The 25,746-nt window shown below is 34.4% G+C and overlaps 1 protein-coding gene across 1 annotated transcript; it reads left to right on the forward strand.

Moving 5' to 3' along the window:
• Positions 1–4,394: 4,394 nt before the first annotated feature.
• LOC149215851 (uncharacterized) lies at positions 4,395–25,290 on the forward strand. The gene is made up of 2 exons (XM_089389744.1): positions 4,395–5,007; positions 25,073–25,290. Exons 1-2 carry the CDS (start codon positions 4,572–4,574, stop codon positions 25,288–25,290), a joined length of 654 nt encoding a protein of 217 aa, XP_089245870.1. The 5' UTR covers positions 4,395–4,571.
• The last annotated feature ends 456 nt before the right edge of the window (positions 25,291–25,746 follow it).

The following is a 25,746-nucleotide window of genomic DNA, read 5'->3' on the forward strand; positions in this document are numbered from 1 at the left end:
TAACTAGATGTATTTGCCAATGGGCCAACCAAATTGTGATAATACGTGGTACTCACTCCAACTAGCGAAGTTGGTACTCCGTACTTCGTCCCAATTATTTGGCACACATCTTCTATTCAAAATGCACACAACTACAAACTTTCATGAACACAGAAATCAAACACTTAAAGCATGCATCCTAGCGAGGTTGGTACTTCGTTCCAATTATTTGGCACACATCTTCTATTCGAAATGCACACAACTACAAACTTTCATGAACGCAGAAATCAAACACTTTGTTAAAGCATGCGATGATGCGAGTAATCTGGAAGTGACTCAGTTGTACCTTTAATTGGGAAGCTGATGAATACAACTATTTCCAAAATGTGCAGAATCAGAACATTAAAAGCATGCATAGAGAAGCCTCCCCTTGACCCAAATAGTGAATTTTTCATTCTAATAATTTATCAAAGCTAGGAGATGAAGACTTCAGAATTTATGATTGTACACCACATCTCCAACAACTTGAGCCAGGTCATTGCTTCCCTTGTTGGTTCTTTTAGAAGTCGTGGATTTAACACTCTCCCTATTTGAACTGGCCAAAGATGGTGTCATTGCTTTGAATCACTCTCATCCTAATTTTCTATGCCTTTCCCATTTGATTCAAAGGATTCTTGGGTTGAACCTTGTAGACTAGACTTTGACATTTTAGTCTTGATTCCATTTGCATCTGCACCATTACATGGGATCTTCTCTATCTTCTGAGTCGTAGAACACAATGGAACTTTGCTTACATTTCTCTTGGATTTAGAGACATGTGAATCCTGTAATTTATCTACTGCTAACTCCATACATCTAGTTTCAGTGGCTTTAACAATGTGAACAAGAGGATCATAATCCCTCAGTTGATCACTGTTAATCTTGACCTCTGTAATATTTAAAGGTTTAGTACTTCTCTTTCCTTTAACTGCTACCAAACCCTGCTGATCGATTCTCTCTTCATCAGACTCCCTTTGTTGACTTATATTAGTAACCTCCACTTCTACTATCTCATTATGTCCATTTAGAGGTTCAATGCTATCTTTTTCATCAACTGTTTCATATTCTTGCACAATCGTCCTTCATCAGGCTAACCTGGTTGATTATCGATGATCACGATCTTGGCAATCTAATCATCAAATTATGAAGGTTCAACATTTAATTTTTCTTGAATGGGCTCGTGTTCTTTCGAGTTAAATTTATCTTCATTACAAACACTAGATGAAGTATTCTGAACCCTAGTTGCAGTGAGATTACCATTTTCAATGGAACCAACAGAAAAATTAACTTTTGGTAGATCTACAATCTTTTGTTTTAGGTTTATTTCATCAAAGTTCGATTTAGGAGTTTTTTATGTATAAGGTGTCTTGGATAACGATCTCCTAAAATCCATCTTTGAAGAAGAAATGTATTAACCAAATCCCTTGTCTGAATTCTCATCTTCAGTTAGCTCTTGCAGGACTCCAGTGGATTTATTCTAATCAAGGCTAAAACAAGCCTCTTTACCAGTATTTCGACGTCCAAAATTAGGAGAATTTCCATGGGTGGGAGGTATTTGCATTTCATAAAACATAATGAGAAATAACATGATGTGAGAGGCCCTACATAGCTAACCCCATAGATATTCATAAAACCCTCGGGCATGAAATAACATACAGAAATGAGAAATCAATTATTTCAGCATTCCTTATTTCTAGCATGACATCCAACTTAAGTTAAATGTGTTCTTTGAAAAAAAAAAAATCCAACTAAGCGAGCAGCAATTATGAAATCGTTAATACTACACAAATCGAACCATAAGCCAAGGCAATGAAGTGTATTAACTATATACCTTCTTAATTTCAACTTTTGGAGGTGTCGCTTCCTGGTAAAATTCAGGCATGGGTGTTGCTTTAAATGTCAAACTTTTCCTAAGCCCCCTGATCTCAACCTATTTCTCTTCCTGCAACAAGTTGTACGATGCATAAGCAAGACAAGCCTAAAAATGAAGCCAATGTATGGTTTTCTCAATGAGAAGCTTAAAAGTATCAAATGCATGAAAAAGGAGAGAAGAGTATGCTTATCACAAGCAACTGTCAATCGAATAAAAATTAAAATAACTCATCAGAATAAGTGTTGTATTTAGTAACAACCTTGGACTTGGCTTACAATTGGTTTTTCCCAATTCCTTTGCATGGATATTTTCCTCTAGCTTTGAGTAAAACTGGAAAATCAAATCAAACATACCAACATATTACTATTTATAGCAACTCTAAAGTCAATATGGAATGATAATTAATAATGTTTAAAAGCATTGACATTGATGAAACAATTAAATTCAAACCAAACACAATAAAATATACGCTTTCTATTTCTGTGCTCGCTCATCACATCTAAAAATGAAGCTAATGCCAAAGGCACCATTGCCTGGTCCTCCTTCCAAATCTTGGGTTGGAGTTGCAGTTCTAAAACTAATTAAGAACAACACACATGCAGAAGACAAAAGCAAGTTACAAAAAAATCAATTAAGTGAAAACATATCAAATGGCCATACTGCTCACTGATAATTCAGCATCATATTACTGTGTTTACAGTCATATAATTTTACAAATAAAAGGATATGAGGAGCCAACAGAATAGGTGTCTTCCTCCTCATCGTTCTTTGAATATGCCTGCATGGGAACCTTTATGCTCTGATCATGAACCCTAAGAAAAAAAAATGTCTTTACAATATGTTTCCACCACTAAATCAGATTAAAGAGTTATTTTAATATTAAATGCCAAACAATAATTTTTTCCAGCACCAAGTAGACACAAGTCTTGCAACACAAAACATAATACTACTTTCTGGGCCTTCTTCGTTCTAGCCAAAATATGCCATGAGGTATCAAACATACAAGGATCAAGTGGCGTACTTAAAACTCTCAGAATGCAAAGACTTGTCGGATGTTTGGGTCAAAGCAGTCCTCACAACCAACTAACAACCATGAAACAAATGGCAAGGATGTGTACTAATTGATATGCCAAGCACATATTAAAAAAATGCAACTATCTATACATTAACTGAAATGTTCCCACCACAGACACCATCAAATAATTCAATAATCTCTGGGTTTTAATCCGTAAGGTTTATAATACATATTATTTTATTTTATTAATCCTTTAGGTTTAATAATAATAACTACATTGAAATTAATATTAAAAATCCAAGGTATATAAACTTATTAATTGTTATAGTAATTAATTATTATTAAATTTAATAATAATAATAATTAATCGATTTTTAACTTGATTAATTAACATTAATCAAGTTAATATTATTGATTAAATTAATAGTAATTAAAGATTTATAATTTATTATTAATGAATTAATTATTAATTTATTAATTATTAGTAAATCAATAATTTATTAATTATTATTAATTAATAAAGTAAATGAATATTGATTAATTAATGTCAATTTAGTTAAAAATTAATTAATTAATAATATTATTTAATTACTAGTAATTCGATGTTTTAGCTTTATAATATTAATGTCTTGCCCTTATTATTGTTATTATTAATTGATTATTTATAATATAATAATTATTTTACAATGTTCTTTTATTATTATATATTTATCTATGTTGATATCAATATTATAAATATTAAATCTATACCATTAATGATATTTCAATCACATCTACTAATGTGGTTGTGCTAGTTATATTTCATATATATATATATATATGAATTGGTAAATGTTATTTATTTATAAAAATTATGGTTGATATTCAGAAGAACTACATTGTAGAGGCTTATAAACTGAAATAACTATGTTTGTCTAACTGATATCTTGAGACATGGAGACTTAGAGAGAATGAGTTATCAACTTTGAAAGAGACCAAATTACTAAATACTCACTTAGATAGAGTTGTTGAGACTCATGCATGAAGGATCATAATTTATCCCTATTTCCAAGTCAAACAAACTAAGACTGCATCCACAAAATCTATCTATACAAAAAAAATAAAAACAGTGACATGCCACAAAATTTATCTATACAAAAAAATAAAAAACAGTGATATGCCACCATGTAACTCTTGTTTACATTTACTTTTACAAATAACTCTTGCAAAAAAATAACATGCCACCACATAACTCTAGTTTACATTTATTTTTAACCTTAAATCAGGAAAACTCTCCGTTGGCAATTTATCAAATTACCTTTTTTTAAGTACGACCGTCTATAAAAAGATGAATTTAATATTTTCCTTCTCATAGTGAGTAAAATTGAGTCTTTCGGATAATTCGAATTCGACCGTGTATCTTTAATGGAGCCTTTGGTTAACATGAGCTCTTGAGTCAGGGTAACGGCAAAGTCTGACTGGAGTCCCGTGTTCGAATCCTGTTTAGTGCCTAAAGCACGAAACAAAACAGAAAATTATGGTTTTGATCAGGATACCGTGAGCTCTTCAGTGAGGGTAACAGCAAAGTCTGACGGGAGTCCCGGGTTCGAATCCTGTTTAGTGCCTGAAGCACGAAACAAAACAGAAAATTAGGGTTTGTTTTGATCAGGAAAAACGACGCCGTCAATGAAGCCGTCCACCGTTCCCGACTGGCAGGAAGAGCCAGGAAATGACCGAGAGGAGGACGACTGGGTGGTGCTGCGGGAGGGAGGTCAGGTGTTCGAAACCTCGCGGAGGACACTGTGCGCGGACAAGGACTCCATGCTCGCTGCCCTGGTGCTCCGCCATTGGCCCAAAGATGAAAAGAATAACCAGAATTCCGTCATCAGAATCGACAGAGACGGTCAGAGATTCGCGCACGTCTTGAATTATCTCCGCGGCGGCCCTGCCTGTGTGCAGGACGTCGGTCTCCTGCGCGGATTGCAGGAAGAGGCCGATTTCTTCTGCCTCGCTGGCTTCAGCGCCCTCTGCGACGAGCAAATCCAGCGGATCGAGGAGGCAGAGGAAGCGAAGCGGAAAATGGATATCAAAAAATTAAGGAAGATGTCAAAAAATACCTCCCGTATTAAAAATTTAGGGGAGATGCCAAGAAATGTGTTATGCATGGGTGCTGACTTTATACCCATGCATTTTCTCCTCATGACAATCTTGTTTGTTATCGTGGTGTTCTCGATGTACTTGATTATCAGAAAATTGTGTTGCCAAAGCAATGAAAAACTACCTGCAAAGTTGGTGTGTTTTTTTATGATTAGATGTGCTGGATTATTAGAAAAACTGAATTCAGGTCAGTGTGTTGCTAAAGCAATGAAAAACTACCTTGGAAAGTTGGTGTGTTTTTTTATGATAAGATGTGCTAGTGCCTGAAACAAATTGCAACATACTCATACAAATAATTTGTTGTAGTGCATTTTATTAGATAGATAGGTTTAGTGCACTTTATCACATAGGACATTAGGTTGATCAGTAATGCACCTGGACCAATATTATATTATGGCAATACAATTCTTTATTGTTTTGGATCACTGTTGCATTATGAGAGATGGGATTTTCTTTGAGTTGTTTTGATTAATTATTTGAGAGTTTTAAAGTAAATTAATCATAAGTTGACTACCTCTTTCTTAGATTAATGAATGAAGTGCATAGATGTATGTGGGGCTAGATGTTTGCTCAATATGGGTTAATTATTATGGTTATGTAGATTTTTGGTTTTATGGTCATGTAGGTTTTTTGCTTTTTTATGATGATTGATGTATTTGGTAATGAGAAAACTCTTATTCTTGAGGGGTAATATTTTCATGATTATGATGATATATATATTTTTGTCTTAAGTCAATATTCTTATGATTGGTAATTACATATCTTCATTATGGCCAAATGAGTTGGTCGGGGATCATAGATCAATAATGAATATAAATACAATTAGATATAAAAAAATTGTTTTAATGCTGTTGATCATATATGTGATTTGACAACTAGCTTTAGAGTGATTCCATTTTCACATACAAACATCTTATAGGATATAAAACATGAGACTTTATATATGGGCCTTCTCCAAGAGTACATGATCATATAATTTTGTCATATTTTTTAGAATCCCTATGCATCATAGAGGGAAATTTGCATCGGTTAACAAGTTGATAGATGTGATTGTGAACCTAGTGAATATGTGTGAGCTAGGACATGCCTCACTTGTGCCACTCACTCCCCAAATTCACCTATAGATCGTGAGGTCTACCACTATGTAAAACAATTTTCTTCTATAGTTCAAGATTTATAAGAGGTATTATTGTTGTTAGCTTTGGCATTCAACCTTGATTGACACAAATATTGATTTCCCTTGTCATTCTTGTATATTTGAGATGTATCATTATGAAAAAGAAAATTTGATGGTCAATATCATTTACTCGGTGTCACACATATTTTTATATGATGTATATGGCTCGTTCATATTGTTTGATATTATTATTTTTCATTTGATATTATGCATTTAATTTGAAGGTTGCTTCATGTTGGTTGGTCATAGATGTAATATGAGTTTGTTCTCAAATTTAACACTAAATGATAAATGAAAATGTCTTATAATAAATAATAGTTAATCCATGTAAATCTAACTATTTTTTTTAAATAATAATTTATAAATTATTATATTAATATATATGTAGATGTATGTTGTAGGATAAATACATAATGTGTTAGGATGTGACATTTCCCAAATTAATCATAATGGAATAATATATGTTATTCTATCAATCATTTAAAGAATAAAAAGAATTAATAGTATGGTTTATTTCAAATTGTCAACGCGCCTTTCTAAATTTTCCAATAAACAACTTGGATATCATGTTAACAACATATATTTATTTAATGAGGTTGAAAATAGAATTGAAAATTAATTTTAGGATATAGGTTGAAGTTTTTACTTAAAAATATATTAAAATCATGAATTTATAGAAAATCAACATCCTAATATTTTGATATTGAACTTAGTTCATCATATTGAGATCAACTTCAGAAAATAAGATCATAATTGTAGCTTTTATTCTAATCTTGAGTTTAAGCCCAGGTTATAAGCTTAGATCTCAAGCTAACATCAAAACTTGATGCAGAAGGGAAACAATAGTAAACATTTCAGTGAACTCATATAAGTGAAACATAAAGTATCATGCAAAAATCCTTAAAAGTGATATATATATATATATATATATATATATATATGGGGTCATTTCTCCATAATAGATTCTTATTATATATTTATTTTATTTATCAGTGACTTTGAGATGATATTAAAACATTTTCATACTAGTATATTTTTGAATATATATATATATATATATATATATATATATATATATATATATATATATATATATATATATATATATATATATATATATGTTTTAATAAAGTCACCAATAAATAAACAATATGTAGTATATGATAATATAAATGGGCTTATGACCATGCTCGTGATCATAATAAAATAAATGAATAATAAGAGTCTATTGTGGAGGAATGACACATATGTAGATTCTTGTGATGTGATGCATGTACCTCTTAAAAATCAAGATAGTTAGGCACTATGTGAAAGTGAGTTTTAATGTGTAAAACCAATACTGACACGCTGTATTTTGATCAACCTAATAATTTTTGCTAGGTGATAAATTTTTGTGTGATAACACCAATATCATGCTATTATAACTAGGTAACATGACTTTCCCACTAATTTCTTGCATGTGTGTACTTAGCTTCATACATTAATAACTAGCTAAGATGACTCTTCTAGCAACCCCACACATGCATTCAATGATCATGTCTTATCGAGTTAAAGGGGATGAATAGCTTGATAAAAAAATATTTATGAAGATGGCTTAAGACTCTAGGAATGTGGAACTTTCCCTTGGATAACCCCCCTTTACCCCTCTCTCTTATGAAATCATTACCCACTGTGATTGTGTTTCTTTACATATGTAGTTGGTGATTTATTTGATTTTATTAATTTTAATGTACAATCTTTACATGTTACGTCACTTGGCCCTTACCCATACATCATATTTATAAATATTCATTGTTAAAGTAGTGTTATGAACCTTGAACCTTAAATTTTTAGAAGCCAATAAATATAGCCTTGTTTGAGGGGAAACCTCCTTTTACAATGAATATAAGGTAGAAAATGATATTTTATAATTCTAAGACTAGGTCTCCTTAGTGTGTGTGTGTGTGTGAGAGAGAGAGAGAGAGAGAGAGAGAGAGAGAGAGAGAGGATACATTATAATAAATGGGACCATGAAAATTGCTGACATAAAAATATAATAATAGAAATGTGATTACTCAATATCTAGTGCTTAATAAGGGTTTTTACGGCTAACATGGGGCTTATATAAGGCTTAACATGCTCCTCCCCTTCAAAGAAATGTTATGTGGGTGTTTCTACATGAAAAGATCATCTTCCTATGTCACTTCTTCCACTCACAAGTTATTCCATTTGATGAGGTACGTAGAAATAACTCAATTTCTTAGCTTCTTAATCCTTATTTTCAAGATTGCTTCCTATTTTAGTACCATTTTCCCTTCTTCATCAATCTTTAGTAGAATAGTTTGGACTAAGATATTGACATCAATTATCTTGTACAAACATGGAATACTAGATGTACACGTGAATATGGATGTAACTCCCATTTGTAAGCCATAGTTCCAATACTATGCAACACCTTATAGGGGCCATAGTACTTTAGTGTTGATTTATTGTCCTTCTTTTGTTGCTTGAGGTATATCTGTTTATATGGTTGAAGTCTCATAAATACCCAACCCCCCACTTCAAATTCCCTTTCATTGCAATGTTGATCTACTTGTTGTTTCATCCTATTTTGTGCCATAACTAAGTTTTCCTTCAATAGTTTGAGAACCTCTTATTAGTGTCATGTGCAGTCCTCTACTGCTTGAGCCTTTATAGTCCCTATTAAGGGTGATGTGATGGATGGAGGATGATATCCATAAAATTTCATAAACGGTGACATTTTTGACAAGAAATGGCAGGATGTTTGGTATTCCATGTATCTTTTGGATTGTCTCCATGAATACCTCTACCACTATACTTGCTTTAAAAGGATAAGAAAGAGAGAAAAAATGGACATAGTTTTTCATTTTATCTACCACTACCATATGACACCCTTTCCTTTAGATTTAGGTAAAATTGTAATGAAATCCATTGAAACCTCTTCTTAATGTTGGCTTGGTATGGATAATGAATGAAAGGAGCCTTAGGGTATTGATTGTATCTGCATTATTTTGTTTTCATACCACACATTCTACCTCAAACCTTTGCACATTTACTTTAATTACCACCCCCCGCTTCGCAAAGCAAAATCTTTCTTGATCCTATAGTATGTCTTCAAGAACCATGAATGTCCTCCTAAAGGAGAAGTGTGTAAATCTGAAATGACCTTTAATTTGAGTTGAGAATTCTTACATAAGTATAAGTGATCATGATACCATAAGAAATCACTTTTCCACATAGTTTTTCTCACAAAATCAGGGTCCTCCGGTACTTGTTGAAGGATATTGCATATTTTCTCATCTTGCTCCCATTTTATCCTTGCTTCCACCTAGTTAGGTTGTGGAATGGAAATAACACATAATAAACCATTTGCATCTTGTTTTTTCCTTTATAGCGTGTCTACCACAATATTTTGTTTTCCATTTTTGTAGATAATTTCAAAGTCATAACCCAACATCTTTGTCACATATTTTTCTTTCTCTTCTAAAGATATTATTTTCTCCAAGGAGTGCTTTAGAATATCATGATTTGTTTTTACTTTGAAGTGTCTTCATACTAGGTATAGATGTCATTTATTAATTACATGTGATATGGGCAACATTTTTTTTCATAGATTGGTCTTAATAAGTTCTTTCCTTTAAGTTTGATACTTTCAGAGGCAAGGGCCTTCCTTCTTGGATCGAAACTACACCAATGCCATGGACCAAGGCATCAAACTCCACAATGGAGGTCTTTGTGAAGTTAGGTGTTTCCAAGATAATATTTTCACACATAGCCTCTTTAAGTTCTTAAAAATATTTGGTTCCTTCTTTAGTCCAATAAAAAAATTCCTTCTTAAATAATTTTGTTAGTCGTGCTACCATTTGACCATAATTTTGACATACTTGTGATAATATCATGTCAATCCTAAGAATCCTCTAATTTCTTCAAGGTATTGAAAATTTGGCCATTCCCTCATAGCTTTGATTTTGTTTTGATCCACCTTAAAACTCTCATGTAATACAATATGACCCAAATATCCACGTTTTGACCTCCAAAGGCACACATGGAAGGCTTTGCATATAGTTGTTTCTCTTCTAATAGTATTAAGGCCTTGTCAACATGGTGTACACGATGTTCCCAATATTTGTTGTAGATTAATATGTCATAAAAAATTACTAACAAAAAATTTCTAGGAAAGGTGCATTTGTAAGTCAAAATAGCATAACCAAAAAATTATAATGACCTTCAAGTGTTCTAAAGGATATTTTGGGAATGTCTTCTTGCCTCATTCTAATTTGATGATATCCAAAATGAATATCCAACTTAGTAAATAAAATTGCTCCATGCAATTCATCTAATAATCCATCAATTCCAGGAATAGGAAACTTATCTTTGATTTTTGTTTTGTTGAACTATTTGTAATCTAAACACACACCATGAACCATAATTTTTGGCAGCCATCACTACTGGTGAAGATAAGGCACTCTGGCTAGGTTAAATGGTGCATGATTCTAACATCTCTTGAACCATACCCTCAATCTCACTCTTCTATTCATGTGGATACTTATAAGACCTAATTCTAGATGGTACACTTACAGGTTTAGCATGGTCATGATATTGGACAGGTGGAAGATCCTTATGAACCTATCCAATACCTTAGCATGATTGTTGATAACTTTTTGGAGATCCATTGGAGTAGAGGATATATATTTTTGAACATCTAGTGAGTACAATTGTGCAATTACACCTTGATGTCCCCTTTTTATCAATTTTATCATGCTATTAGAGTTTATCAATTTATTGGGTTTCCCTTGGATACCTATAACCTCAATTTCCTTTCATTCTGAGAAAAATATTAAGAAAATAAATTGAAAATTAATTATTCCTAATGATTGTAACCATTATAACCCTAATACAACATCAACGCCACACATTTGGATTGCTATCATGGGAGTAACAGAAAATACTCCCACATATTCAACTTAATATTATGGAACTTCCTTAAACAATGTATGGTACCTCCATCTGCTTTCATTGTTTGAAATTATGGATTTGTATATACAAAGTAATAAACAAGTTTTGCCAATTTACAATTGATGAAGTTATGGGCACTACCCGAATCAATAAATACTCTTACCTTTTGCTTTTAGAATATATCCTTCTATATTTCATATGTAATTTTCTAATATGAATGTTTTTCAATTCCATAGGTGTGAACAAAATTTGGTGAGCCAAGTGAAAATTATGGTAACTTTTCCAAACATGCTAATTCTTGGCTTCTTACCTTGAGCAAACTTATATAGCATTCCACGTGTCCAATTCTTCAAATATAATTCTAAAATTTGTAACTGAGGTACTTTTGTATCTCTCATGAAATCCTTAAATATTTCATAGTCTTAAAAGTCATAGAAAATAAGATACTACAAAAATACCAAGATGACATGTTTAACATTTATTTAAGGATTGTTCACAAATCCTAACTTCCATAAGGTATAAATTCAAAACTATAGCACAATAAATTCTGAAATTTTAATGAGATGTTCCCCTACATTTATCCTTAATATGTTCCAAGTTTCACTATCTAAAACCTCCCCTTTTTTTTGATGAAAATGGAAAATTCACATGTTTGAAACTTATTTAAGGAGCATTCAGGAACTTGGAATTCCTTAGTTCATATATTCAAAATTACATTGAACCAAAATATGAAATTTGAACTAGATGTTCATCGATATTTCACCTCAATTTTTCCAAGTTTCACAGTTTGAAACCTCCTAGAAAAAAAAGGTTATAACAAAAATTTTAAACTAACCTACATTTGAGACTAATTTTAGGAGAATTTAGGCACCCTAACTTCCTTGTAGCATATATCCAAAAATATAGTGAACCAAGATTTGAAATTTGAATAAGATATTACCCAAAATTTCTCTTCAACGTTATATGAGTTCCACCATCTAAAAGCTCCCAGAAAAAACTTATAGCAAAAAATTCACAATGACTTGTTTGAAGGAACAAAACCCTACGATCATGAGCTCTCATACCAAATATTATGAATAATTACAGTCCTCTTCAAGGGTGAAACTTACTTTTAAAATGAATACAATATACAATACAATATTTTATGTTTCTAACACTAGGTTTCCTTAGTGTATATATAGGAGACAAATGGTACAATTATAAAAAAAAATAGGACCATGAGAGGTTCTAGATTGCATAACAATATAACAATAGAAAAATAATCATTCAATACATAGGGCGTAATAATGGGTTTTAGGGTTAACATGGAGGTTATATAGGGCTTAAAATATAGCACTTTACATTCCCATCCCCTTACATTTTTCCATGTCATCAATCATATGACCATGTAGGTGTACATGTATAGATACAAAATTTTACATGACTATACTTGTAATTTTTTAGTTTGATGACTATTTTAGAAATTTCAACTATCAATCTCTCATTTCATTTCTCCTACAAAAAAGAAGGAAGTGGACCCCGTGTGTACCCCCTTCTTTTCACCATAGTCTCACAATCCATCCCACTTCCCTTTAATGGATTCAACACAAGCTGTATTGGAAGTCTCCAAGTTGTAGCTCTATGAAGTCCAACTAAATCAAAATGGAGTTTTCAATTATTTGTGTATAATTGTAGATCACATTTCCTCAAGTTCTATACAATTTTATAGGTACTCTTCCCACATGGCCTCCTTGTGCTCCCAAATGGCATCTTTAGGATTATAGCAAGTCTACTAGACCTTAAGTAGGCTAATGGCTTGGTTCCTGAGCACTTTTGAATTTATGGTCCATGATGCGCACATGCTCCACCCAAAAGTACCCTTCTTAATTTACCTAGATCTTATACAATCAATTGTGTGGTTAGGATTAGCGACATACTTAATAGATAAATACACATTAAATGCATTATGATTTCACATAGGTGTAGGAAATGAAAACATATATCCAACAAGGTTTATTCTTTCTAGAACATCAAATGACCCATAGTATATTGCTTCCAACATTGGGAAACTTCCCTATTTTAGTGATGTCTTTCTAGCATTTACTTTTATAACACATGCTTTCCCCATAAATTTTATGCATGTCCTCTGCCATATATTTTCATTTTTATTTTATTTTATTTTATTTATTATCTATATATATATATATATATATATAATATTTTATCTTCCATTTATATTAAAAATTCCATCCCAATAATGTTTATATCTAGTAGGTTATCCCAAATCACTAATGTGCTTCATTTCCTATCAGACAACGCTTCAAATAGGTTATTCTTGTTTGATGCTTGATACCCATTGCTATAAGTAAACACAACTAATTGGATATAGTCTCCCACTTTGAAGGCTTGTTTATTAAATACATAACATACCTTCAATTTTCTAGTTGATCCTCTTTCTTCACCCATTTGACTTTGGGTGACATGTTATGCTAATTTTTAGATTTGTCCCAAATCATTTAAATAATTCCATAATAAATTTAGAAGTGAACTTGGGATCTCTATTTAACAATATTACCTTAGGTACACCATGTAGCCCTACAATTTCATTCATATAAATTTATGCAATATTAGTTTCCTTATCAATTATCTTACCTGAAATAAAATATGAAATCTTTATAAACTTATCAACCATTATCATGTTGGAATCATGCTACCTTTCTATCTGTTGGAATCTCAAAGACTTTATTTTTTGTCATAATGCCTCTATATGAGTGAATCCTTGGTCACATGTGAACAACACATGGGATATCTGATTTAATTTGGAGTACTATTAGAGTTAAATATGTTTTCTCTCTATACCCCACATTATTTTGCATCTACATTGACATGCTAAAGTCCTTGAATTAACACATCCATGATGGTAATGGTTTCCTTCTACACCATGCCTTGATTTTTATCCTTTTGTTTGTAGATGTTGTGGTCCTTCTAGTCTAATCCTTGGATGTGTTATAATAATAGCTAGATTCCCAAGCCCTTCTATGTGATATTTGTTAGTTGATAATCAACCTGGGTAAACCAAGGCCATGAACTTCAATGCATCGAAGAAAATTCTCTTTGATCACCACTTCTTTTTCACAGGCGAGAGATGGATATCACCATGACATATACTTATATGGGGATATTATTCACAGGTCCTCACTTTAGTTTCAACATGTACTTCAACTCCAAATCAAGGGATATGGGGTATTGCCTTCTTTAGAGAGAGAATGTTTTCAACGCCACTTTCAGGACATATCATTTAATATGTTACTCATGGACACTCTTGTTAGAACCACATTTCTATATGGGTTCAAGGTTCAGGGATATAGTTTACTAGAGTCTAATTTCTCCTTAGTAGAGAGTGTATAGAGCATCTTCCTTTGTCACTTAATCCGATACAAAAAAATAGTTCCTCAAACAATTATCCCCATATCTTTTCACACTCGCACCTTTCAACTTGAGGAAATTTTCAGTCTCATCTCACTTCTACACCGTATTTATAATTTTGCTGATACACTACATGGCTGTGAAAAATATCCATACTTGGCTTACAATTCATTAGAGTTTATTATAGTATTTATTTCTTCGACTTAGACTTGATGTTGATACATCGAAGTCTCATACCTTATTTCTTATGTGCACCCGACCACCTCTTACCAACCAAAAATGAGATGAATACAACCATTCACAAGGATAACTAGACAAAATATGCATAGGTCACCTGGATAAAATCTCAAGGTTAGTTAAACTAAAGATGGCCTTCTATGCAAAGCACTTCATGATGTTTAGGGTTGGACCCATTATTTTCCTAGTTACACACATCTCATTAGATGAATTCCCTTAAGATTCCCTTAGGATAATTTAGAGTTGGCTCTCATCAATTGTAGATCAAGACGGACCACCAGATAGGCCATTTAGACAGGATCTACCCATTATGGCATCTTTAGGAGAATGATTTAAAGGAGCACTTCATCTTATATTGTCCCATTTATTATGAGATTCATAGGAGATTTCATTACCTTTTCATGGAGATCTAAACACTTTTAGTTTTCTTCCAATACTAGACTAAATATTTATATCCCTTTACATGTAGGAGGCTCTAAGATTTGGTACCCACATTCTCTATCCTCTTCCTAGGTTGGATTCAAATCAATGGATTACCTCATTATTTATGTTTCTCTCATCAACTGTGGGTACTAAGAGATAAAGTGATGACAATACTACGTCTAGATCTAGATGAGTGTAAATCAAGGGGACCATTCCCTCTCCATAGTCACCTTAGAGATGTCGCTAGACCAAATCCCTTATCATTAGGCAAATCAAGTCACCTAGACATCAATAATGAATTATAATAGTGCAGTAGTGTAGTAGAGGGTTGATATCATTCCCTAGCTCTTCTTTGAGGCATCATTATATCCTGAATTTTCATCATTTAGCCTTGGATGTTAGGAGATATAAATCTAGTGGACCATGACCTAGTCCTTATATATTTTCCCTTTGCACATATCCCTTCAATTATGGCTACCCACACTTGCATCTGAGGGTTTTCCCATGTTTACGCATATAAACTTTGTGTTTCTACTTTATTTCTTGTTATTTATATAGGATAAGTTTTAATACTCCTACTTTGTATTGACATCATTGTACTCACTAGTCCCATTGATCTACTTTTTTGGTCAGTTGTTGGACATTAATATAGTTATCTTATCTTCACTTATCTTATATAAGAGGATCACATCCTCTTCCAGCCTGTGATCTTTGAATTTATGTTGTAAATTATATTTCTATGCAACTTAGTGAACGTGTCAAGAATGATGATACGATTTTATAGCTTCTAAATTTTTATCTTTAAATTTGAGATGTACATGTTAATGGTTGTAACATGTATCTCATGCACACTCTAGTTGAATGAATTAGACACTTTATTCTCTTTTCCATAATTTTATTAGTCAAATTCATATTTGCTAAGGAACTCTAGCCATCTAGTCTTTTGGGCATCTACATTGGCTGCTCAAAAATATTTTTATATCACTATGGCCTATCCTCAGCTGAATTTTTCTATCTGTGAGATAATATCTTCATATTTTTAGCACATGCACAATATATACAAGTTCCAAGCCATTTGTAGCATAATTCCTTTCATGCTCTTTCAACTTCCTTGACTCGTAGCATATGACATGTCCAATTTGGTTAAGAAATTTTCCAAGTCCTTCTTTACATGTATTTGTACACATAATAAAATCTTGATCTATATTTGCAATCTTTAATATTGTTGCATTAGTTGATAAATATTTCAAATGCTAGAAATTTTCTTCATACTTTTCAATCCATTCAAACATCATTCCTTTCTTTTTTGGATGTTCAGTCTTGGAGAAACCCACAATGAATATTTTTGTGGTAACTAGCTCTATCCATAAATTGTGTTATTTGTGAAATATTCTCTAATGTTGGCCAACCTTTGATCACTTCAATCTTTTCAAGATCCATTGTTATGAATTCATCGAGACAAGTTGTCCCAAATAAGGGATTTTCCAATAATAGAAAGTGCATATTCTCAATTTGGTATACAATTGGTGCCATCACAATACCTTTAGTGCCATCCTTTGATGTTGCCCATCTTTCTATTATATATTGGAATAGATAACTTTATTTTCTTCTTGTAACAAGGGTTAGCAAAAATATCTAAACTATGGGTTACAAATAGTCCAACAATGAAATTTGAGGATTTATTGTTTAAACCTTAGGAAGATCACATATTCACATGTTTTACTCATATATAAACAAATCAATAGCGAGAAAAAAAAAAGAAATATAATAAAATATAACATGTGATAAAATCCAAATGAAACCCAAGATTAGATTTTATTATATCACATGTGAGGAGTTCATGTTGAATGATGGTTCTGGGGACCTCCTCCTTGGGATGGTTTATTTACAGTGATGGTATCCCTCTATCCAAAGGGAAAATGAAATAAAGAAGAAAACAGGAAAAATGTTTGAGCATCTTAGTGGAGAAGACTCAAATGGATTATTCTCATAAGTTTGATGATGAAAATGGTTCATGGAGAAATGAGGAGAAAAGATCTCCTATTTATGGTAAAATGATAGTTATATTTGATGAGGCTAAATATTATGAAATAGTTGTTGAAACAAAGCAATATCTAACTAATTTGGTATATTATTATTATTTGTGATAGGAAAAGATAAAAAACAATGGTTAATGACCTTAATTTGGGTAAAAGACAATGTTCCACCAAGTTTCTGGGACTTGGGGATGGGGAAGCTGGGATATGTAGGAACGACCTATGTTAAATATACCCACCAATTTTTAGGAAACGTGGGGGGACATCAGGGTCTTTAAAACAAGGGACCCCAAAAAAATAGTAAACTAAAAATACTAAAAAATTATAAATATGTCATTGAAATTTTATAATTTAAATGTCTTTATCATTATATAGCACTTACATCATGAAGGATAAATCAATGAATCATATAACTAAAACAAATTTAAAACTAAAAGCATGATATTATTATACATGTAACTGTAACATTGTACAATGAAAATAAAACTTTAAACCATATTGAAGTTCCAACTGTGAGTGCTGAATATTGAAATAAAAGTAAGGTCTAATACATCAAGATTCAAATTTTCATAGAGTCAAGTCTAATATATCATATATCAAGATTCAAAACAAACTGAAATATACACTTGAAATCTGAAATAGAAAATCATATAACATAAGAACATATCAAATGACAAATGAACATAATTTCTCAATGTAATGCCTCGCTAGTCTATGCATTCAACTGTGGCATGAATACATCAAGATCAATCATGTCACCATCTAAGTTAGAATCACTTGCATTCTCAAACAGGCTAAGTGACACACCAAACAAGCCCATTTTTACCTCATCAAGTCCCTCCTCCGTATCTTCCTTTGCATCATCCTCTGAATCAACATCCCATCGTGTTGTTGGTCCCTTCAAATACTCAGGTGTCTTCCTATGCCCAAGAGTCAAGTTGTAAGAAATTGTGCACATCAACTAACTTCTCCGCTCTTCTAGAGGTAAGCTTATTCCTCTTGATAGAGTCGATGACACTATATGTGGACCAATTCCTCTTTGCTATAGAGGAATTAGCAATTTGAGACAACAAAGGCATAGCTAGATGTTTGAGCTCTGGAGCACCATCCCCATGCATCCTCCACCAACCAAACAAGTCATCTTGGGCTAGATTTGTGATCTACCCAAGTGCCACATGTGTTGAAGGGTTCACTAAAAGATGCAAACTTAACAAATTGTATTTGAAGTTTTCCCCCTCCTCCTCATTGTACATATTTGCAATTTCATCTAGGAAGTCATCTCAAGATCATCAATATGAGGCACACTCCCACGCATTTGACTTTATTAAAATTATTTGACCTCGATTTTTTGGGAAATGAAGGAAAAGTTTACTTTTTTGGAGGAAACAACCCCCTTTGGAGTTTCCTTTTTTAGGGAGTATTGGGAAATGACCCCCAGACGTCCCCACGTCCCCAGATTGCAAGGGACTGAGGAATCACGATTCCTAGGTGGGGGGACACATCCCTGTGGAACACTGGTAACTAATGTAAGAATGACAATTTATTTAGTTAATTAGTCCATTGGTTTAGGTCCAACAGTGGATGTCCATACTAGAAGGTATTTTCCAACTAATATAAGGGCTTCACCCATGTTTGAACTTGGATTACAAGTATAATGAGGTTTGTGAGCAGTTGCATTAGGGATAAGAGTATAGTGACAGTCGCACTAACTCAATCCAAGGTATCTTCGATGATAGATGACAGGTCTACCAATTCTTCTGATAAAAAAATAATTTATTGAGTTAATTAATGAAAACAATTCATAAATAAATTATTCATTAGATTATTTCCATATGACTAAGGAAAATTGTTAGAAACAACAGATAAATAAATGATTTACTAAATTATTTCTAGTTGAGAGAGTAAATTGGTTGGAAATAATTCATAAATAATGATTTAATAAATAATTTCCATGAAACGTTTATAAGATTAAAAAATAATAAAGAAATAAATGATTTATTAAATTATTTATATGGAAATGAATAAAATGAATCAAAATAATTAAATTATTTTCACATAAATGGATAAAATTATGAGAATAACATAAAAAGGTGAATTATGGGTTATCATCATGTGAATGGGTAATTTAATGGAAATAATTTAGGAAAAATGGTTCCTCAAGTGAAAGTGGGTTTTAATGTGTAAAACTTATACTAACATGATGAATTTCTATCCACCTAATGAAATTGAATAGGTGATTAAGTTTTTAAATCCACCTATATTTTAAATTGTCCCCCAATGTATCGGAGTTAGGAACACATCATATGAATGAAATACATTGTAGTTTTCTTTCACTAGACACATAATGTGTTCATAGAGAGACAAAGAGGGAAATTGCTATAGGGATCCAAACCACATGAAGAGGAGGTGGCTATCGCTTATCAAACGATAGCCTCAAAGTGGGGATACATGATCTTAATGAGGTAGGGGAGGCATATTCATGCCTACAAGATAAATTAGTAAAAAAAATAATAATGTGCCGAATAAAGCGACTTTGAGCTAAATAATACATAGCACATCAATGTGTTGGCATCTATGAACCATAAATTGGTACAATGAAACACATTATCCCATATATATTTTCTTGGAACAAAATAGCCATGATTGGTACAATAACTATTGTTGGTTTGAGTACATAGTGCTAAATTCCCCCATGTTTATGGAAAGGGGTGATCACAACCTAAAAATCCTTATTGAACAGAAAGGTGCTTTGATTATCTAAATATGTGAACTAAAGGGAGGTTCAAGTCACGGGCTCTAAAAATGGAGAAAACCAAGCATGTCAAATGTATGAAATTACGTTTGAGGTTGGATCAAGAACTGTTGAAGGTCGGGAATGTGAGGGACTTCTTGAAGGCAAAACCCCTCCTAAATTTTGAAAAGATATCACACATGCTCAATGAATTTTGGTACAATTTTTTGAAGCATGGGGCTGTTAGGTGCACAAATATCCAACATTTGATAATGATCTTGTTAAAATTGGAAACTAGGGCCAAACTCCATGTGGGTCATATTATTTATGGCAGCTGATATTTTTATTTGATCCCTCTCATTGAGAGGTGTGGGATTGATCTACAGATCATCCGATTTTGATAAGTATTTATGAAGTTATGAATTTATTTATGTTATGGACAAATTGTTAAGTCGGCCAGCGACTTATGTAGGGTTAGAATCCCAACAGTCATGTCTATTTAACCTCTATGTTTTAGTATAAATAGAAGAGGACTTCAAGTCATTTCTACACACACTTGGATCTCTTCCTCTCTCTACTTGTCTTTTGGTTTTAGTAGGAGGAGAGATCCTAAGGAAAAACCAGAAAAGCCAGAAAAGCTGGAAAAGCCAGAACTTCCAGAAAAGACAGAATAGCTGGAAAAGCTGGAACTGTCGAAAAATCTAGAAATGCTGGAAAAGCTGGAAAATCCAGAAAAGCCAGAACTATCGGAAAATCCAGAATCCAGAATTGCTAGAAAAGCCGGAAACGCCAGAAAAGCTGGAAATGCCGAAAAAGCTAGAAAAGTTGGAACTGCCAGAAAAGCTGGAATTGCCGAAAAAGCTGGAACTACCGGAAAAGTCGGAAACGCCAGAAAAGCCAGAAATACCGGAAAAGCTGGAAAATCCAGAACTGTCGGAGCTACAGGAAAAGCCAAAACTACCAGAAAAGTTGGAACTACCGGGAACTACCGAAACAACTGGAGCATCTGTCTCCGAAGGAAGGTAGGATGATGTATGAGATCATGGGCAGCATAATAAGCTGCATGATATGAGCATGGGCAACATAATGATGAATGAGATCATGAGCATGGGCAGCTGGATGATGAATAAGACCATGGAATATGCAGCATGATGAGTAGCATGAAGATGAGAGCAGCTCAGTCATCAAGGTTCAACACATATAACATTACAGCAAGGTGTCATATGGTAATGTGCAACAAATAGACGAGATGCAACACTATGATAGGTGAATGAGTCAACTTAGAGAATTAGTTGAAGAAATATATCTTCAACTGATCTCATGCCTATATCAAAAGTCAAAGTGATTGACTTTTATTATAAATGTACTATCTCTCTCACTTTCTCTGCTGAACTTTGAAGAACATAAAAGAAGAACTGATCAAGGGTTTCCCCACATTGGGGTTTATCTGTGGCTAGTGCCACATCTTGTATCCTCTTGTCTTGGCTTGTCTTCTGCGATTTATATTTATGTTCTATCTGCAGTTTATTTTATGCTGATGTGATTGCTAATGTGGAAAAGAAATTGAAATAAATTTCTCTAGCATAGAACATACCTAAAATTAACATGGTATCAACGCTGAGGTGAAGACAATGCCCAAGCAAGAGTGAAAGAGCAATCACCAAAGACAATAGGGACAAGACAAAAGGATCAATGGGTTCCACATCTCTCTTCTAAGTTCACAAAGGGTGAAGTCGAAGCAGAACATATTATCAGAATGGCGTAGCGGAAGTTTCTAATGGCCCATCTAAAGATCACTTCATTGGGAAGTTCAGATCTAAGGGTGGAAGAAAAGGCAGATGCCTTGGTTGCAATAAGTTTGGCCATTATGCGAAGGAGTGTTCGAAGGTAATGCAAGTCATCAAGGAAATGGTCGACTCTTCAAAGAAAACAAGGAACCTTGAATCACTTTTATGTACTTGATCGCAAGAAGAACCTGGTGTCCATCTCATAAATGGAATTCAAAGGTTTTAGGGTGGCACTCATCGATCGAAAGGTACGTGTTTGGAAATAGAATTTTCAAAGATGTTTTCGAGTTCAAGGTTGTATGAAATTGTAGGAAGTGCACTAGGGACCATGTCCATTGTCACGTAGCACCGAAGGTCTATGAGTCAGATCGTGACAGGGATGCCTGAATTCAAAAGGAGCATGAAAGTACATGTCTGAGATGTACCGAAGGAAAATCTTACAAGGGGACCATTCCCCTCATGTAGCAGGTCCACAAGTCTGGAACAACCCAAGGGGTTTGAGATTAATAATTAGGAATCTTGCATATGCAGGTGGAAGAAAGCCCTATATGGATTGAAGCAAAACACCCCAAGCATAGTATGAGAGGATTCATAGCTGTATGATAGAGCTGAGATTCACTAGGAGTGAAACGGATCCAAACCATTCCAAGGTTGTGGATGATAGACCTCTCATACCAGCACCTTATGAGGACGACCTACTTATAACAGGTGCAGACCCTCTCATTTGCAGAAGTAAGAGAGAGTTGGATTCCAGATGTGGAATGGTGAATTGCAAGCCTGTGACTACCTCGAGGATCTTAACTTTCAGAATTTATATGGTAGAGAAGTCAGACCAGATTTGGGAAATGCCTCTGAATCTCATAAACTCATTCGTGTTGATGTTCTTGGTGAACTTCTGTCCGAACATATGTTTTGTAGTTAGCATGGTGAGCTCATATTTGGTTGAACCTCATTGGATTGGTGCCAAGAATCTTCTGAGATGTCTTCGAGGCACAATCTCTCATGGATTGAGATACATTGCCGGAAATATGAAATTGCATGATTATTCAAATTCTGATTGGGCAGGCAGTGTGGAGGATAACTAGAGCACTTCTTAGTGCTGTTTCTCTTTTGATTCTACTTCGATATCATGGATGAGCAGGAACCAGAAGTCGGTTGTTATAAGCACTGCTGAGACCAGATACATATCTACGAGTATGATCTCATATGAAGCTGCCTAGTTGGGGAAGCTCTTCATGTGAATTGTTTATACCACTGTGATTCTCTATGACAACCAGAGGTGGGATTCGATTATTGAGGAATCCCGTATTCGATGATTTCTCCAGCAGATAGACATCAGATACTACCTTATTTGGGATATAGTAAGTCTATGAGCAAGGAAGCTCCATCGCTATGAGATGATGTACAGGTCGCTACACTTTGTCTAAGCCTCGGGGGAAACATCAGATCTGTGATTTTCACGAACAACTTGGAGTCGTCAAGAGACCCTTGTACAAGGGTTCTGCATGTTGTATACATTGAGCTCTGGAGCTCTGGGGGCTTGTGGTTCTTACTGGAGCAACATACGACCACAGGGTGACTCACCCTCCCCTGGTGGTGCACACTGGGACAAGATGATTTGCTCTCCAATGGATAGGATGATTCACTCTCCTGTGGATAAGATGATTCACTCTCTTGTGGGACAAGATGATTCGCTCTCTTGTGGGATAGGATGATTCGCTCTCCTGTGAACAAGATGATTCGCTCTGTTGTGGGACAAGATGATTCACTCTCTTGTGGGACATGATGATTCACTCTCATGTGTAGCAGGATGATTAATTCTCGTGTGAGGTCTGGATGATGTGTTCTCCATGATGATTGTGTAGCAGGATGATTAATTCTCTTATGAGGTTTGGATGATGTGTTCTCCATAACGATTGTGTAGCAGGATGATTAGTTATCCTATGAGGTCTGGATGATGTGTTCTCCATGACGATTATGTAGCATGATGATTAGTTCTCCTGTGAGGCCTGGATGATGTGTTCTCCATGGCGATTGTGTAGCAGGATGATTAGTTCTCCTGTGAGGATAAGATTGATTAAGTTCTCCTGTCGAGGCATCCTACCCATGTAGTCTGGGACTCATGGGAAGTACCTCTCATCTGATCAATGAGTAGGGAAATGAGGATAGATACCATAGTAGTACCGATGCATGCATCATTGTATCTACTATACTCCCTATGCTAGGATGACCTTCATTGATCTGGGATCAATGATAATGGTATGGGACTAGTGGTAGGAGTTGTGCCCACTATGACACTGACTTTGGGTCGATTGAGGACTGGTCTGGAACTAGTGGTACATACTCTGAGACTGACTTCGAGTCAATAGAGTACTAGTCTGGGACCAGTGGTAGAAGTTGTACCTACTATGACACTGACTTCAGGTCGGTTGAGGACTAGTCTCGGACCAATGGTACACACTCTGAGACTGACTCCGGGTCAGTGGAGAATGGTATGACACATTCTCGATCAATTATTCTTCTTCATGGTTCAACATAGTAAGTTGAGTAGAGCAGAGCCAACAGAGCTGAGCAGAGCAAAGCAAAGCCAATAGAGCTAGCAAAGCTGAGCAGAGCAGAGTAGAGCCAGTAGATCCAGCAGACCAGAGCAGAGCCAACAGAGCTTAGCAGAGCAGAGTAGAGCCAGCATATTTGAGCAAAGCAGTACAGGACACTAATAGCAGAGATAGTATAGTTGGACATATGGATCAGTGGATGGAGTTCTCACTAGTTGAGAGGGAGTGTTAAAATTGGAAACTAGGGCCAAACTCCATGTGGGTTATATTATCTATGGTAGCTGATATTTTTATTTGATCCCTCTCATTGAGAGGTGTAGGATTGATCTAAAGATCATTCGATTCTGATAAGTATTTATGAAGTTATGAATTTATTTATGTTATGGAAAAATTGTTAAGTCGGCTAGCAACTTATGTAGGCTTAGAAGCCCAACAGTCATGTCTATTCAACCTCTACATTTTAGTATAATAGAAGAGGACTTCAAATCATTTCTACACACACTTGGATCTCTTCCTCTATCTACTTGTCTTTGGGTTTTAGTAGGAGGAGAGTTCTTAAGGAAAATTTAGAACTGTCGGAACTGTTGGAAAAGCTGGAAAAGCCAGAACTGTTGGAAAAGCTGGAAAAGCCGGAACTGCCGAAAAAGCCAGAAAAGCCGGAAAAGCTAGAAAAGCTGGAAAAGCCGAAACTGTCGGAACTGCCGAAAAAGCTGGAACTTCCAGAAAAACCGGAACTGCTGGAAAATCCAGAACTGTTGAAAAAGCCAGAAATGCCAGAAAAGCTGAAAAATGCTGGAAAATCCAGAAAAGTCAGAAAAGGCAGAACTACCAGAACTGTCATAAAAGCTAGAAACGCTAGAAAATCCAGAAATACCAGAAAATCTAGAAAAGCCGGAAAATCTGGAAAAGTCAGAAAAGCTGGAAAATCCGAAAATGCCTGAACTGTTGGAATTGCCGGAAAAGCCGGAACTGCCAAAAAAGCTGGGACTACCGGGAATTGTCGAAACAGCCGGAGCATCTGTCTCCAAAGGAAGGCAGCATGATGTATGAGATCATGGGCAACATAATAAGTTGCATGATGATATGAGAATGGGTAGCATAATGATGAATGAGATCATGAACATGGGCAGCTTGATGATGAATAAGACCATGGAAGATGCAGCATGATGAGCAGTATGAAGATGAGGGTAGCTCAGTCATCAAGGTTCAACACATGTAACAGTGCAACAAGGTGTCACACGGTAATGTGCAACAAATAGACGAGATGTAGCACTATGATAGGTGAATGAGTCACCTTAGAGAATAAATTGAAGCAATATGTCTTCAACTGATCTCATGTTGATATCAAAAGTCAAAGTGATTGACTTCTATTGTAAATGTACTATCTCTCTCACTTT

Source organism: Pinus tabuliformis, chromosome 1_1 (assembly GCF_031772625.1).
Source record: "Pinus tabuliformis cultivar Carrire ecotype Pingquan chromosome 1_1, CPIR1, whole genome shotgun sequence".
Classification (NCBI taxonomy): Eukaryota; Viridiplantae; Streptophyta; class Pinopsida; order Pinales; family Pinaceae; genus Pinus; species Pinus tabuliformis.

Bases quoted from the DNA above. Each gene is read 5' to 3' on its own strand.
- LOC149215851 (XM_089389744.1), top strand. From the start codon at position 4,572: ATGAAGCCGTCCACCGTTCCCGACTGGCAGGAAGAGCCAGGAAATGAC. The intron at 5,008-25,072 runs GTATTAAAAATT...TGGAACTTCCAG, and splicing joins GATGTCAAAAAATACCTCCC to AAAAACCGGAACTGCTGGAA.